At 38.2% G+C, this 16,193-nt stretch overlaps 1 protein-coding gene across 1 annotated transcript in view; it reads right to left on the bottom strand.

The window, feature by feature from the left end:
- Positions 1-5,397: 5,397 nt before the first annotated feature.
- Positions 5,398-16,193, bottom strand: part of UMAD1 (UBAP1-MVB12-associated (UMA) domain containing 1) — a 235,057-nt gene continuing 224,261 nt past the window's right edge. The window contains exon 4 of the mRNA XM_059933907.1: positions 5,398-7,299. Within this exon, the coding sequence (XP_059789890.1) occupies positions 7,042-7,299 (258 nt within the window). The 3' untranslated portion in view covers positions 5,398-7,041. The remainder of the gene's footprint in view (positions 7,300-16,193) is intronic.

Genomic DNA, 16,193 nt, shown 5'->3' with positions numbered 1-16,193 from the left:
AGAACCAGCTTTTAGTTTTATTGATCTTAGCTATTGTTTTCTTTGTCTCTATTTTACTTATTCCTGCTCTGATCTTTATGATTTCTTTCCTTCTACTAACTTCGGGTTTTGTTTGCTCTTCTTTCTCTAGTTGCTTTAAGTGTAAGGTTAGGTTATTTATTTGTGATTTTTTGTGTTTCCCGAGGTACAATTATATTGCTATAAACTTCTCTCTTAGAACTTCTTTTGCTGTGTCTCATAGGTTTTGGATTCATCCTTTCATTTTCATTTGTCTCTAGGTATTTTTTGATTTCCTCTTTGATATCTTCAATAATCCATTGGTGGTTTAGTAGCATATTGTTTAGCCTCCACGTGTTTGTGTTTTTTACAGTCATTTTTTCTTATAGTTTATTTCTAATCTCATAGCATTGTGGTCAGAGAAGATGCTTGATCTGATTTCAGAGTTCTTAAATGTACCAAGGCTCACTTTATGGCTCAGCATGTGATCAGTCCTGGAGAATATTCCATGTGCACTTGAGAAGAATGTGTATTCTGCTGCTTTTGGATGGAATGCTCTATAAATATCAATTAAGTCCATCTGGTTTAATGTGTCATTTAAGGCCTGTGTTTCCTTACTGATTTTCTGTCTGGATGATCTGTCCATTGATGAAAATGGGGCGTTAAAATCCCCCACTGCATATTATTGTGTTACTGTCGATTTCTCCTTTTATGGCTGTTAGTATTTGCCTTATATATTGAGGTGTTCCAATGTTGGGTGCATATATATTAACAATTGTTACGTCTTCTTCTTGGATTGATCCCTCAATCAATATGTAGTGTCCTTCTTTTTCTCTTATATTAGTCTTTATTTTAAAGTCTATTTTGTCTGATATGAGTATTGCTACTCCAGCTTTCTTTTGGTTTCCATTTGCATGGAATACCTTTTTCCATCCCCTCACTTTCAGTATGTATGTGTCCCTAAATCTGAAGTGGGTCTCTTCTAAACAGCATATATACAGGTCTTGTTTTTTTATCCATTCAGCCAGTCTATGTCTTTTGGTTGGAGCATTTATTTTTTAATTTTTTAAAAAGTATTAAAGAAAATAACTTTACTTAAAAAATTTTTTATTGGTGTATAGTTGATTTACAGTGTTGTGTTACTTTTTGCTGTACAGCAAAGTGAGTTAGATATACATATACATATATACATATATCAACTCTTTTCGGATTCTTTCCCATATAGGTCATTACGGAGTAGAGTTCCCTGTGCTATACAGTAGGTCTTTATTAGTTATCTATTTTATATATAATAGTATGTATATGTTGATCCCAATCTCCCATTTATCCCTCCCCCACTTCCCCCCTGGTAACCATAAGATTGTTTTCTACACCTGTAACTCTCTGTTTTGTAAATAAGTTCATTTGCACCATTTTTTTAGATTCCACATATAAGCAATAATACATGATATTTGTCCTTCGCTGACTTACTTCACTCAGTGTGACAATCTCTAGGTCCATCCATGTTGCTGCAAATGGCATTATTTCGTTCTTTTTTATGGCTGAGTAATATTCCATTGTGTATATGTACCACTGGTTGGAGCATTTAATCTGTTTACGTTTAAGGTAATTATCGATATGTATGTTCTTATTGCCATTTGGTTGTTTTGGATTTATTTTTGTAGGTGTTTTCTTCCCTTCCTGTTTTGTTCTCTCCTCTTGTGATTTGATGAGTAACTTCAGTGCTGTGTTTGGATTCCTTTTTTCTTTTTTTGTGTGCGTGTCTATTGCAGATTTTTGGTTTGTGGTTACCATGAGGTTTTGATATAGCAGTCTATATATAGACAAGATTGTTTTAAGTTGCTGGTCTTTTAATTTCAAATGCATTTCCAACATCCTGCATTTGTGCTCTCCTCTTCTCACAATTGCTGGTTTTGATATCATATTTGTGTGTGGATGATTTCCTACCTTTACTTTATGTTTGCCTTTACTGGAGCTTTCCCAGTCGTAATTTTCTTGTTTCTAGTTGTGGCCTTTTCTTTTCCACCTAGAGAAGTTCCTTTAGCTTATGTTGCAAAGCTGGTCTGATGGTGCTGAATTCTCTTAGCTTTTGCTTGTCTGTAAAGCTTTTGATTGCTCCATCAAATCTAAATGAGAGCCTTGCTGGGCAGAGTATTCATGGTTGTAGGTTCTTCCCTTTCATCACTTTAAATATGTCATGCCACTCCCTTCTGGTCTGCAGAGTTTCTGCTGAGAAATCAGCTGATAACCTTATGGGGATTCTCTTGTATGTTATTTGTTGCTTTTTCCTTGCTGCTTTTAAGATTTTTCTCTTTGTCTTTAATTTTTGTCAATTTGATTACTATGTGTCTTGGCATGTTCCTTCTTGGATTTATCCTGCCTGGGACTCTCTGTGCTTCTGGACTTGGGTGACTGTTTCCTTTCCCATGTTAGGGAATTTTTCAGCTATTATCTCTTCAAATATTTTCTCAGGTCCCTTCTCTCTCTCTTCTCCTTCTGGAACCACTATAATGCCAATGTTGGTGCATTTAATGTTGTCCCAGAGGTGTCTTAGACTGTCCTCATTTTCATTCTTTTTTCTTTGTTCTGTTTTGCAACAGTGATTTCCACCATTCTGTCTTCCAGCTCACTTATCCGTTCTTCTGCCTCAGTTATTCTGCTATTGATTCCTTCTAGTGTGTTTTTCATTTCAGTTATTGTATTGTTCACCTCTGGTTGTTTGTTCTTTAGTTCTTCTAGGTCCTTGTTAAACATTTCTTTAATCTTCTTGATCCGTGCCTCCATTTTTTTCCCAAGATCTTGGATCATTTTTATTATCATTACTCTGAATTCTTTTCCAGGTAGATTGCCTATCTCCACTTCACTTAGTTGTTCTTCTGGGGTTTTATCTTGTTCCTTCATCTGGGACATAATCCTCTGCCATGTCATTTTGTCTAATTTTCTGTGACTGTGGTTTCCATTCCACAGGCTGCAGAGTTGTAGTTCTTCTTGCTTCTCCTCTCTGCACCCTGGCTGTCTAAGAGGCTTGTGCAGGCTTCCTGGTGAGAGGGACTGGTTCCTGCCCACTGGTGGGTGGAGCTGGGTCTTTTCCCTCTGGTGGGCAGGGCCAAGCTAAGGGGTGTGTTTAGAGGGCTGTGGGCTCAGGAAGACTTTAAGCAGCCTGTCTGCAGATGGGTGGGACAGTGTTCCTGCCCTGTTGGTTTGGCTTGAGGTGTCCCAGCACTGGAGCCTACAGGATGTGGAGTAGGGCCATGTCTTCGTAAGAAAATGGTGGCCTCCAGGAGGGCTCATGCCAATAAAGTGTATTTTAATAGAAGTAATTTACAATGTTTTGTTAATTTTGGGTATATAGCAGTGACTCCATTATACATACACATAAATTTTTTTTCAGATTCTTTTCCATTACAGGTTATTACCAGATATTGAGTATAGTTCCCTGTGCTATACAGTAGGTCCTTGTTGTTTACCTATTTTATATATAGTATGTATTTGTTAATCCCCAAATCCTAATTTATCTCCCCCAACCCCGCTATACCCTTTGGTAAACCCTACGTTTGTTTTCTATGTCTGTGAATCTATTTCTGTTTTGTAAGTCAGTTCATTTGTATCATTTTTTTAGATTCCACATATAAGTGATATCATATGATATTGGCTTTATCATACTAAGTAAAGTAAGATAGAGAATCTCTAGGTCCATCCATATTGCTGCAACTGGCATTATTTCATCTTTATGACTGAGTAATATTCTATTGTGTGTGTGTGTGTGTGTGTGTGTATATATATATATATATATATATATATATATATATATATATATATATATACCACAACTTCCTTATCCATTCATCTGTTGATAGACATTTAGGTTGCTCCCATGTATTGGCTATTGTAAATAGTGCTGCTATGAACAATTGGGGTACAGGTGTCTTTTTGAATTAGAGTTTTCAATTTATACTGTTTTCAATTTATCATTTTACTTTGAGAAAGAGAAAAAAAGTGTTGGTGTCAATGAATGTTTACTTAAAAAAACTATTTGGGTTTCCAGAATTGTTAACAAGAAATGTGCTCTTGTTAATATTTAATGGTATGATTTTAAAAGTTCAGTTAATCAAAGTTTAATTAAACAGATTAACAAATTGGCCAGAATCTCCTCTCTAATTCTGTTTTTAGGAAAGAATGCAAATGTCGTTAAAGAGAGCTGGAAAAAAAAAGAAAAAAATCATGGAACTTCCTGAATGTATTTTAGGGTTAACAATAAGATTCAGTAAAATTGCTTGTATATTCTATACCTACAGTACTTTTACAATGATAACTTGTATTGAGGAAAAGGACCATGATGCTTGATAAGGAGAGGGAAAAAAGTGTTCCCTATGGAATTCTTAACTAAGGAATTGCAGAAGAGTCAACCAACATATTTTAGCAATATTTTTATTAGTGAGGTATTTAGTATAGGAAAAAATAATGGGGCAGGAGGGATCTACAATATAAATGTAGGTAGCTATATATTTTTATATTACTCGTTAAGCAGTTCAGTTAGTATGTATTTTGCATTTCATTAGACTGTTGTATGTGTGGTTAGTAATGAGAATTATAAGAGCTCCCTTTCCCAGAACACCTATGGTGTGTTCGAGATTTATGCTGCCAGGCATTTGACATACACCATCTAAAACCTAACATAACCCTGCAAGATGCATACAATTACTATTTAACTGGAGAAGGAACTAAGGACACAAGAAATCAAGGGACTAACTCCAAATCCCACAGCTTGTAAGTGAGGGAGCCATTACAAACTCTGGTTGCCTCAAATGCACCAGAGCATACAAGCTTTGTTATAATCCATATTATAATTATTAACACTATTAAAGGAAATATTTATCACTAACTAGGTGACTTAAATCATTTAACCGTTCTAGGCTTCAGGTTTCTCTTTGGTAAAATGGAGTTGGCTAGTTGATTTGTAATGTTCTTCCAGTTTTCAAAAAGTAAAACATTGATTTAATATAGAGTAAGAAAATTAAAATGGACATTTTTACAATGTTTTTTGTTAAAAATAGGTCATTAACACTGGCCTTTACTAAATCTTGTGATGATGGGGATCTACCTTAAGATGTTCAGGTGATTTTTCCCAAATCTCTAGTCTTATTAAGCCAGGACTAGTGATCTTACCATTTTCTATGTTATTCCTTAAAACTTACATATAAGAGGAAATTTCGTAATTTTCTCTGGACTACGAAAACTATGTACTTAAATCTTGGCCTTTCAAAGAATCAATAACTTGCACTCAGATATGAATAATGCAAAGAAAATCATTTTTCTGATCTGAAAATAATAAAAATATCAGTTTTTTAAAATTCATGTTTATTTAAATATCTTTTATAGACAAATGAAAATACAAGCATATTTATAACATGGTAGACATACATATAAATGAAATGTATAAGTACTTTAGACAAAATTTAACACATAGACAAATTGATAACATGCTTACACTTGGCTTTAACATTGGCTGTACATTAACACGGATATTAAAAAAAAAGATGTTTTCACAAAAACTGCTATAAAATGGTCACATTTGTCTTAGTAATAAGTTAGATTTCTTAGACTGATGTTTTATGAAAACTATGTGAAGCTCTAATTTAATCATTCACCTCATATGGTAGCATTATTTGTAAGTGAAGCATATTTCTGTCAATGGAAATGTACGTTTAACTTTTAAATAATATAACATTTTATCAAGACCATGCCACATATATTAAACAAACATGCATGACACATTAACACTTGAATAACTCATGTACCTTTATGCACAGTATTTAGTTTTGCTATGGCACTCTACCTTTGTGAAAAATATATTTAAGATTTGGCACAGAATCAATAAATTGTATTGCCACTCATCAGAACAAATGTGATTTAAATTTTCCATGGCATAGAAAATGCTCTGTCACAATTTACCTCTTCCCTTTACAGTTTAGGGACCAATGGCAATTTTCTATTTTAGTTGGAATAAATAACAGATATTCACGAACTAAAAGTCCTGTTTAGGTGTTTTGCCTACACTCTAATTGGAAATGAGTCAGTTGCACTTTTTGTAGCAGTAAAACATTTCCATCTGTATTATGGCCAACGAATTTCTAAATAAGGGCTTTATCAGCAATAATACATATCATTATGAGATGCTTTTCTTTGGGAGGCAGAGAGGTTGAAAGGAAATATGGATCTCTTCATAAACCGGGAACATAGGTGGTAAGGAGAACAAATGCCAACTGAGGCAGAAGCAGGGAACGTTCTTTGGAAAGCTGGTGAGAGAGCAAACCGTGAAGTAGCAAAAAACAAAGGCAGGAACTCAGGACTCCATCAAGGTGGAAAAGACTGCCATGGGATTAGGAAACCAAAATCTGTCACTCAAAAGAAACAGTATCCAGAGCATTCTTCTTACAGCATTCTTATATCAGCAAACTACCATTGCTTTCTAGGAAAAGTTGTAAATTTCCACATCAATGTCTAAATCAAGACTGAAGAAATTAAGCTAACTAACTAACTGCCAACTTTTTTCTTTTTTTTTTTCTGAATTCATTAATAAACACAGTGGAAGGAGAAAGGGGAAAACATTAAGTAAATTTCTTCCAAACCAGAGAAGAGAAATCACACTCCCTCTAAGTGGAGACTTCTTCAGTTTCTTGTGGTAACTAAGAAAAATGCCTCAGTTCTTTTTCACAGTTTTTCTAAGATAAATGTGAGGTGTTGTATTTTGAGAGACCGGTTGACGGAATCTACTCCTTCCATAAAACCTTGATAAATTAATATTTGTATTTATTATTAGGGGGAAAAGGAAGTAGTAGATCTTAAGTTTACTTTTTATACAAATATGCTTTATTCTAAAAAAAATAGAGCAATGAATGTAATATTATTTGCTTTATGATCCTTGCTTTTCTGAGGGCCTTTAAGGGCCTTTAAACAGGGAAATGTCAAAAAAACATCACACAGGTTAAATAAAAGAGGCAAACTTTTGCCTTAAAGCTGTTAAGGTGCAAACAGACATAAAGATTACGAACCATAGAGCACTGAGTTTTCAAGAGTGAAATCATACCAAAACCTTGATAAGTTTTCGCTGACATCATAGGAGAGTAAGTGGTCGGGAAGGTCACTGATGGTGCCCTGCACGGCCAGCACATGCGGGGCCAAGGTGAAGGGTACGTCGCTCAGAAGCTCGGCCATTAATGAGCTGTTTTCCAGAGTCTGGCCTGCCTTATTTTCCATCTCGGGGCCTGCTACAGTCACACTGGATGAGTTTTCTTTGCCAATCTAAAAATACATATATACTTAAGTCATTTAGACCTTATGGACTTTGAGGTTATACGGCATTAATATATCAAAATGTGGCATTAATATATCAAAAGTGATTGAGAAATGTGGAATATATAAACATTCCCAGATTAGAACGCAGCTATTTACTTACTTGAGAAATAAATCCATCTATATCTCTACTAGGTTTTATTTTATTTTTTTTAAAATTTATTTATTTTTGGCTGTGTTGGGTCTTTGTTGCTGTCGTGGGCTTTCTCTAGTTGCAGTGAGCGGGGGCTACTCTTCGTTGCGGTGCACGGGCTTCTCACTGCAGTGGCTTCTCTTGTTGTGGCTCACAGGCTCTAGGCACGCGGGCTTCAGTAGTTGTGCATGGGCTTAGTTGCTCCGCGGCATGTGGGATCTTCCCGGACCAGGGCTCGAACCCGTGTCCCCTGCATTGGCAGGTGGATTCTTAACCACTGCGCCACCAGGGAAGTCCTCTACTAGGTTTTAAAATGAATCCTAAGCCCTACTCTTATTCAGATGGACCACCTACGGACCCCTCCAATACAAATGGGCCCTCTTGCTGTTTCGCTGGCCCAGATAATGTCCACAAAGTCTTTCTCTGCTTTTCCAAATCTGATGTCAGCTTTCAGGCTCCACAGAATCCCCAGCTTCCTTCTGAAATCTTATATCAACATAGTTCAAAGTGACCTTGCTCACTTGAGAATGACTATGGGGCAAATTGCCCAGGATATTATTTGGCATTTCCTTTACATGTCCTTGCTAGTTGCTGTTTCACGTGCTTATGTCTTATCCCCAACTAGAATCTCGGGTCCTTGAGGGCAAATAATCTATTTTACCTATCTTTGTATTCTCTGTCTTGCAAACGTTACTGCTTTACCCTAATACATACTTGGGAATTTACCTCTAATGTGTACCGTACATAGTGGTTGATAACCTGCCTTTTGCTGGAACTAAAATCCTGTTATGTAAGTTATTCAAATAAGAAGAGTTGATACATCTTGTTCAATTTCTTTTAAAGTTGGTATGTCTTGCATACAGGAGTTTACCAAAAGACATGCAGCACTAGGGTGTTCATAGTAGCACTCAATGCAAGCCCTGAGCTGGTAGAGTGAGCTGGTATCCATTCATCAATAGTAGAATGGATAATAAACAGAAGTATATTTACAGCAATGAGAACGAACAACCTGCAGCTGAAACCTAACTCAAACCAGGTCAGGCAAAAATTTATTCCCCCCCCCCCCACCCCCCAGTCTCATGGAGAATCAAACTCCCGAGTCTTTACAAGGCCCATTGTGATCTGGCCTCGGGTACTTCTCTGGCCTTAGCCCGGCTGGTCTGTCCTTGCTCAGGCCCCTCTAGTTCCACGGTCTCCTTGCCGTGGCTCGTGCACAGTCAGCCTGCTTCTGCCTCAGGCCTTTGTTTTCCAGATCCTCCGCCCAAGAGGTTCTTCTCCCACATAAACACAGGGCTCTTTCCCTCCCCTCCTTCCCAGTGGTGGCCCAAATGTCACCTTCTCAGTGAGGCCTTTCCTGACTGTTTCCTGCCACCTCACCTCGCCCACTCCAGCATTCCCTGCCTGCCTCTCCTCTCCATAGTCCTTGGCACCTGGTTATAATGGTATATAATTTATTCTGATTATCATACCTCAGAAGCTTAAGGAGTTTTTGTCTCTCATGTTCACTGCTGTATCCCAAATGCCAGGATGAGTGTCTAGCGTTCAGTAAATATTTGTTGAATAAATGAAAGCAGACAAGACTTTTGCCTGAATAGGGCTTATATTATAATGGCTATAAATGCTGATAAATTCCTATCTCTAAATCTAGAGGAGAATGATTTTCTGTGTAAGAAATAACAATTTTGTAAAACTTTTTATGGAAGTGCGAAATACAAACAGAAAGGAGGTACATCATAAGTGTATAGCTGGCTAAATTTTAACAGGCGAAACACCTATGAGCAACCGCTACCCAGATCAGGAAATAGAAATGACCCTATTTCTATAGGGTCGTAGAAAGAGAGTGGTGCTCTCTTTCAGTCACAGTCAACTCCCTGACCCCTAGATCACCATTCCGACTTCTAACAACATAGACTGAGTCACCTATTTTTATATTTTAAATGAAGGTAATCATACATTTTTGTTTGCAGCTTTTTTCACTCAACAGTATATGTATGAGATTCATCCATGTTGTTGCATGTGGGATTAAAAATTGTTGAAGAACATATTTTTGCAGAGGAGATACATTCTGACTGATGGCTTAAAAGAATTCTTTGGTTGCCATGTTGACAGCAGGCAGTGAGGGGTACAGGGCCAGGGAAGGAAGTAGAAAGACCAGCTGGGAAAGAGAGATGATGGTGATGTGGATTAGGGATGTGATAGTAAAGGTGAGAGAAAGCGGTTGGGTTTTGGATAGACTTAAAGGTTAAAGTCAATAGGATGTGCTGATGGAATAGATGGTGGGGTGTGAGAACAAGAGTGGAGTCAAGTATGAGGCCAAAGTTTTTGGCTTGAGCAATAAGGATGGGTTCTCCATTCACAGGGATGGGGCTTGGACAGGAAGATCACGAGTTCAGTTTTGGATGTTCCCTGTGCCTAGCAGACATCTACGTGGAGCTGTTTGTTAGTGGGCAGAGGGATGTAATTCAAGTCTGGAGCTAGTGCAATCTGGTGGAGAAAGTCGGCTTGGTGTGTGTTTAAAAGAGGATGGGAGGAGAGAAAGTGAAGACAAATACGAGAACAGACTATTTTCCAGACATTATGCTGTAAACGGGAAAAGAGATATGGCCAGTAGCTGGAAAGGGAAGTGGGGTCATGAGGGCTTTCTCTTGATTTTTCTTTTTCTTTTTTAAGTTGGGAGAAACAATGTCTGTTTATATGCTAAAGAGAAGAAGCTCCTAAGAAAGGAAAACTCCACGGAGATTCTGTAGAGAAGGAACTGCTCTCTTCACAGGCATCCCCCAACACCTAGAACAGAGGCTCTCAAGAAATACCTGTGTAGTAAAATGACTCTGGATGAATGAAGTTACCAAACACATCCCTATCAAGAGTTGTTTTACAGCTTCATGTGAAAATAAAATACCAGAATACTTTTTCTTAGGATGGCAACTAGAACAAATGTAACCTCACCCGGTGATGACAAAGCTTTTTAGAAAGGTCCATGTATGCAACGAATGGACAGAATCTGCTTCCTGAAACCTGACTGGGATTTAAATAGTAAGTGTCCCTGGGTCAGCCGAGAGCACAGGTATCAGTGAGTAATGATGCCACAATTCCAGCTTCTTTAAAGGGCATCACTATACACTGGTTTCCTCAAGATTACAGATGCACCAGGGCTTTGGTTACCATGGGCCAGCATGGCAGAGTGTTTAAAAACACAGAGCATAGAGCTAGACTACTTGGGTACAAATCCTGCCTATTAATAAGCAAATGGCCTTGGACAAGTTATTCAACTTCTCTGCGTCTGTTTCCTTAGCTGTATTAGGAAATCAATAGTAGTACCTATTTCATAGAATTGTTATGAGAATTATATGAAGTAATATAAGTAGTAATTTATGAGTAAGCAGAATAATGCTTAGCACATGTTAAAAGTCAGTCATAAATAAAAACTTTAGGAATGTCAGACCCCTCTTGGCTTTAGATAAAGTCTAGGATCCATCCATTTCTTTTGTTTTTTTGACAGTCACGGATGGTTCAAACAATCTTACCTTCCCCTCTCCTCTTATATCTTGTCTTCTCTCTTAATCTCATGGGCAAATGTTCCCGAGATCTGTTGATTGCATCCCATACTTGAACTTTCTTCTCTCTCTCCCTGAGTACAGAATGTTCTCCAGTTTCATTAGCCAAATCATCTCCTTTCTTAAACAAAAGCGTTCTTAAAATCTCACCTTCTCCACTAAAAAGGAGGTATGTTAACCCGGAGCACTCTGCTTTCTAAACATACAACTTCTAAGGTTTACCTCTCTGGCAGCAATAGTTATTCCTTTGTTCATGCTTTTATTAATGCTCTTCCCTTTCCTTTACAAATCATTCTTGTCTGTCAGAGCATAATTCCTTGAGGACAGACTATATCTAGTATAATAAAGGAATTGAGCCATGTGGTTTCTTGTTCAAGGTCTCCTGATAAAACTGCCATATGCCTTGAAGGGGGCTGCTTCATCCACCTGGGCCTCAGTTCTCTATTCTGTAAAATGAGTGGTGAGGGGCAGAAAATGATGATGAGGGTGGTGATGGTGACAGCAACTAGCATACGTTGAACACTTACTTTGTACCAGGCTCCATCTAAGTGGTCTAAGTATATGAACTCACTTAAGTCTTGCAACAGTAATGTAGGGCGTGTCCTATTACTAGTCTCATGTTAAAAACAAGAGGACACTGCGGCACAGAAAGGTTAAGGAAGTTGTCTCAGGTTACACAGCTAGCTAGTCTGTGGTAAAACTGAGAATCAAACTCAGTGTTCTTGAAACTTCTATATTCTAAGATCCTGTACCTTTCAGCCATGCTTTGGGTAGACTGGCTAACTGGATGAACAAAGCCTCGAAAATTTAGGGGACAGTACTGGAAAATATGACAGTTACTAACATAGCACCTTGGCTTAATTTAGAAGGAAAAAACGACTCTACTAGCTTTTACCTTTAGGAAGAAAGGATTGAGAAAATCATTAAGGTGACAGATCTTAGACTGAGGAAGGATGGAAAAGGAACTATAATTTAAGAGATATTTATCCCTGGAAATGAATCTACCAGTAGCCTGGATAAACCATGGGGGAAACACCATGGACAGTGAAACAAGATTGTCTATGAGTTGATCATGGGTGAAAGGGAGAGACAGGAAGGTACGTGGGCATGTACTACAGTATTCTTTCTACCTGTGTATATGTTTGAAGACTTTCCATAATAGAAAGTTTCCAAAATTTAAATTAAGTTAAAAAATACTGTGGACACAGTGTTCCACTAAATGCCTCCTAGAAGGCTCTGCATATCAGCGGTGCTATATGTCTTACTCCAGTATCTATTTCTTAACCGTTGGCTAGAGTGCCACGTTCCAGTCTCCAAGGAGGCTGCCTGCCCTCTTGGCAGCAAGGGTGAGTGCCATGATGCAGCTGCTGTTGGCATGCTGAGAGTTGGAAGGGGAGAAATTATAAGACAAAATCAGAGTAAGTCACAAAGAAAATGGGAGTCAAAATTCAAGGACCCTACACCCACTAACCCTGATCACTGAGTCCCTAGCTTGGCAGCCAATGGCAGCAGAGGTGGGGGGCTGAAGGCTGAGACAGGTGCATGAGTCCCCCTGCAAAAAGCAGCCTTCTCTCTTAGACACAAAGTCTTTCAATCTCTTTCATTTGCATAATACAATGGGTCTTTAAAGGGAAGAATGAGTATGTTAACCACAATGGAGCAGGAAGAAAAGAATCAATTAACCTTATGGTTAATAGCCAAATTAAAAAAAAAAATACTTCAAATATTATGTTCATAAAGCATATTTGTTACTTTTGTGATTAATCCTGTTCACAGAAATGCTGCTATGATAATATTCTTGAATGTAAGTTCCTTCATATAATCTAGCTTTAATACTTCTTTTTCAAATTAATGTTTGCCCTTACACGGGTAAACATGGGTATACCATGTCAGAATCTTTTTTCATCTCAGGGAGAAAATAAATTTCCTTATTTGTATCACGACAACAAACAAAGTTTACAATTAATCAGCTGTTTTCATGTTTGTATAAAAATTATTTCTTGTTCATCAGTTAACCTGTTAAAAATGGGCTGGCCAGGTTTATCTTGGGTTCCTTACATTCTATTATCTTTGTTTCGAATAATTCAAAGTGGTTTATAGGCACTATTCTTCCCTTTCTTGCAGAAGGGCTGTAAAAAATCATGAGGTTCAATCTGTAAGATCTTCTTAGAGCTTAGGAAAAAACACACTCCAAGAGTACAAGGCACATAACACTTTTTAGTAAAGTCTTAGAAAAATGAAGTCACTTTCCCAGAGCAACAGAAGGTTAGTGGCATCCTTGTGAACCTCACTCTTGGGTGTTTGGAAGCAAGGAAATGGAGGTTTAAGAACAGACTACTACATTTTTCCTGGCACAAAGGCTCCACTAACCGCCATGAAATCTATTAAGGGGAGCCAACTTTGCAAACCCGCTAACAATTTGGAGACTTCATCTACTTAGCCATACCAGACTAAAGTATGAATAGTTTATTAATATGAACATCACCTATATTTGGCATCTTTTAAAACCTCCTGCCTTTTTCTGCAACCCGTGTCTCAGATAAGTAGAGATAAAATAGTGTCCTATAAAAGCAAAATACTGAAGCATTAAAATTTAGAAACCAGCCTTAACCCCAACAGTAACAGAACCTATTAAAAGAACATGAAACCAAGTACAAAACACCCATCTATCACATTCAATTTACATGCAAAGAAGGTAGCTATATCAACCATACTTCTAGGAAACGAATTATAGTAAGAAGAGGTAATATCCAGCTCTGACTGTCTATGCCTTTAAATTCTATGTCTATAAATAAAAGACATGTTCCCTTGAACAATAGCCTGAACAGGGAACACCGTCACTTTATCTCCTCAGATAACTATCCATTCTATTTTGGCTTCAGCTGCTATCTATCTGCTTGCGTTACATCAGCGTCTTGATGGGGGTAGGGTAGGGGGCAAATCTGAGTCAGAAGCATCAGGGGACAAGAGGTTAGGAAAAGGTGATACAAGCAATGGCACAGTTAAAGCAGTACTCAAGCTTCTTATTTTTTCTAAGAGGTTACTTGCCAATAAATGTCCGGCTAGCTGATAAAAGCCAGAGGATTGGGCTCTGCCACCTACATAAGTCCTAAGTAATAGTCTCCTTTCAATTGGGAGAAATTATATTGCAAAGGTAGAGACTATTTCCTGTTTTTCTGCAAATCCCCACTACCCAGAACAGTCATACCTGCACATGACAAGCACCCATTAAATATTTTGAATGGTGCTGAATCTGGTCCCTTTGTTCCTCCGATACCCTAGACGTGATTTTTAAATTAAGGGGTTGGTCCAAAGAAACAAACAAAAGCCCAGAATACTTTGCCACTGATACAGATAAATTAGGCAGAAGAGAGCTGAAATCACTCAAAACTTCTGTGTTCCATGTGACTTGGGCTCCTAGTTCAAGGATACTACATATTTTGGTAGCAAACTAAGAGGCTAGATTAGAAAGCAGGTATTTTCTTTGCTCCCCTTTCTTTCTGATTTATGACATCATTTCAGTTTACATTTTGGTTCATTTCTTTTGTTTCATTATTTATTTGCTCCCCTTTTCTCTTCTTTCTTTTTTCCTCAGTGTTTCCACCTGCTCAAGCTTCCTGATTCTCCCATCTTTCTTTAAAAAAGAAAAAAAGTTCTCCTAACTTCCTCTTTTCAGAACTCCAGCTGACTGTAAGTGAAGAAGGAGAAGCAAGCCGGCTGTCACTTGCTTCTGTAATCTGTTCCATGTATTCTTGGAAAAGTGGCTTCACTAAAGCCAGAAAATCTTCTGTACTAGCCAACTGGAGTGGGGGAGCAGTGGAAAGAGGAAAGAGGAGCATTTTAGGAAATGAACCTGGAAGAAACAATGTGTTCAGTGTGGGATCCTGTTTAATACTGGTTTTGAAAATACAAAGGGCTGTTCCAGTGATTTTTTTGAAAAAATATTTAAGAAGTTTATAAAAATTCGTGATCTTTAACCTTAAGCTGTCCAGACATCTCCTATTTTCCCAGTAAGCCTCCCCCATTCGTTCTTTACAGCACGGATTTCACCGCTTCTCTTCTCTCGCCAACACCATCACCTTCCTCCTTGCTGTCAGCAGGTGGCTAGCCTCCTACTTAATAGAGAAAATAGGAACCATCAGCTAAGGATCTCCTCTACCTGCTGTATCCAAAAGACTTATCTACATTTGAAGCCATCTGTGCTGCCCTCCTCCTGCCCAAAGCGAACCCTTCCCCGGTGCTCCACATTCATCTTGGCCCCACTCTTCGAGGACATGGCTTCATCAGTCAGCAGGTGTCCCCTAATTGCTCATCTTTCATATAATCAGTTCACCATTTACAGAAAATTCTCCTCAGGTCTATATGGCCCATTGACATCTCACCCACTGAACTCCCCTCCCACACTATCTTTCTACTTTGTTTCTCAGACGGGCTGAGACCATTGCTGACACTGGCTATCTGCTTCATTCCTCACCCACTGCCATCTGCCTCTATCTCTGCCCCTCCACCGCCACTGATTTCTCCAAGGTTACTCATAATCACTCTTTTGCTAAACTCAGAAGATGACGTGAAGTGCTAAACTTACAGGACCTCTTCGTTGCACTTAAAACAGGTGACTCTTTGAGTTTTTATTTCTTGGCTTCTGTAACACTTGTTAGTTTTTCCTTCTGTCTGTTTTTTTGCCTATTTCTGAAATGGTATTTTCCAGGGCCTCATTTCTGTCCCTTTATTCTTAGTCTCAACACACTTCCCTGGATGAGCTTATCCATATCCAAGGTGCCTACTGCCCTACTCCTCCACCCAAAGTACATAAGTATGTTGATACATGCGTGTGTACACACACACACACACACACACCCCCCAATCTCGAACCCAGCTTTCTATCTAGAGCTCCTAACCCATATGTTCAAACCCTATTATACATTTTCTTTCGGATATTCAATAGGGATCTTAACTCAGTGTGTTCTAAACCTTGCTCTCATCTTTTCCCTAAGTCTACCCCAAACCTAATGCTCTCCTAATAAATATTTTCTGTATTGGTGAAGGGTACTAACACAGTTGCCCAACACAGAAACCTGAATTATCTTTGACTTCTCTTTCCCTCTCACTTCCTCTATTCAGTAAATGACAGTCCTACTGACTTTGATGTTTTTAAT

This window comes from Balaenoptera ricei, chromosome 9 (genome assembly GCF_028023285.1).
Source record: "Balaenoptera ricei isolate mBalRic1 chromosome 9, mBalRic1.hap2, whole genome shotgun sequence".
Lineage (NCBI taxonomy): Eukaryota > Metazoa > Chordata > Mammalia > Artiodactyla > Balaenopteridae > Balaenoptera > Balaenoptera ricei.
The sequence above is the reverse complement of the archived record's forward strand: the minus strand, read 5'-3'. Positions and strand labels throughout refer to the sequence as shown.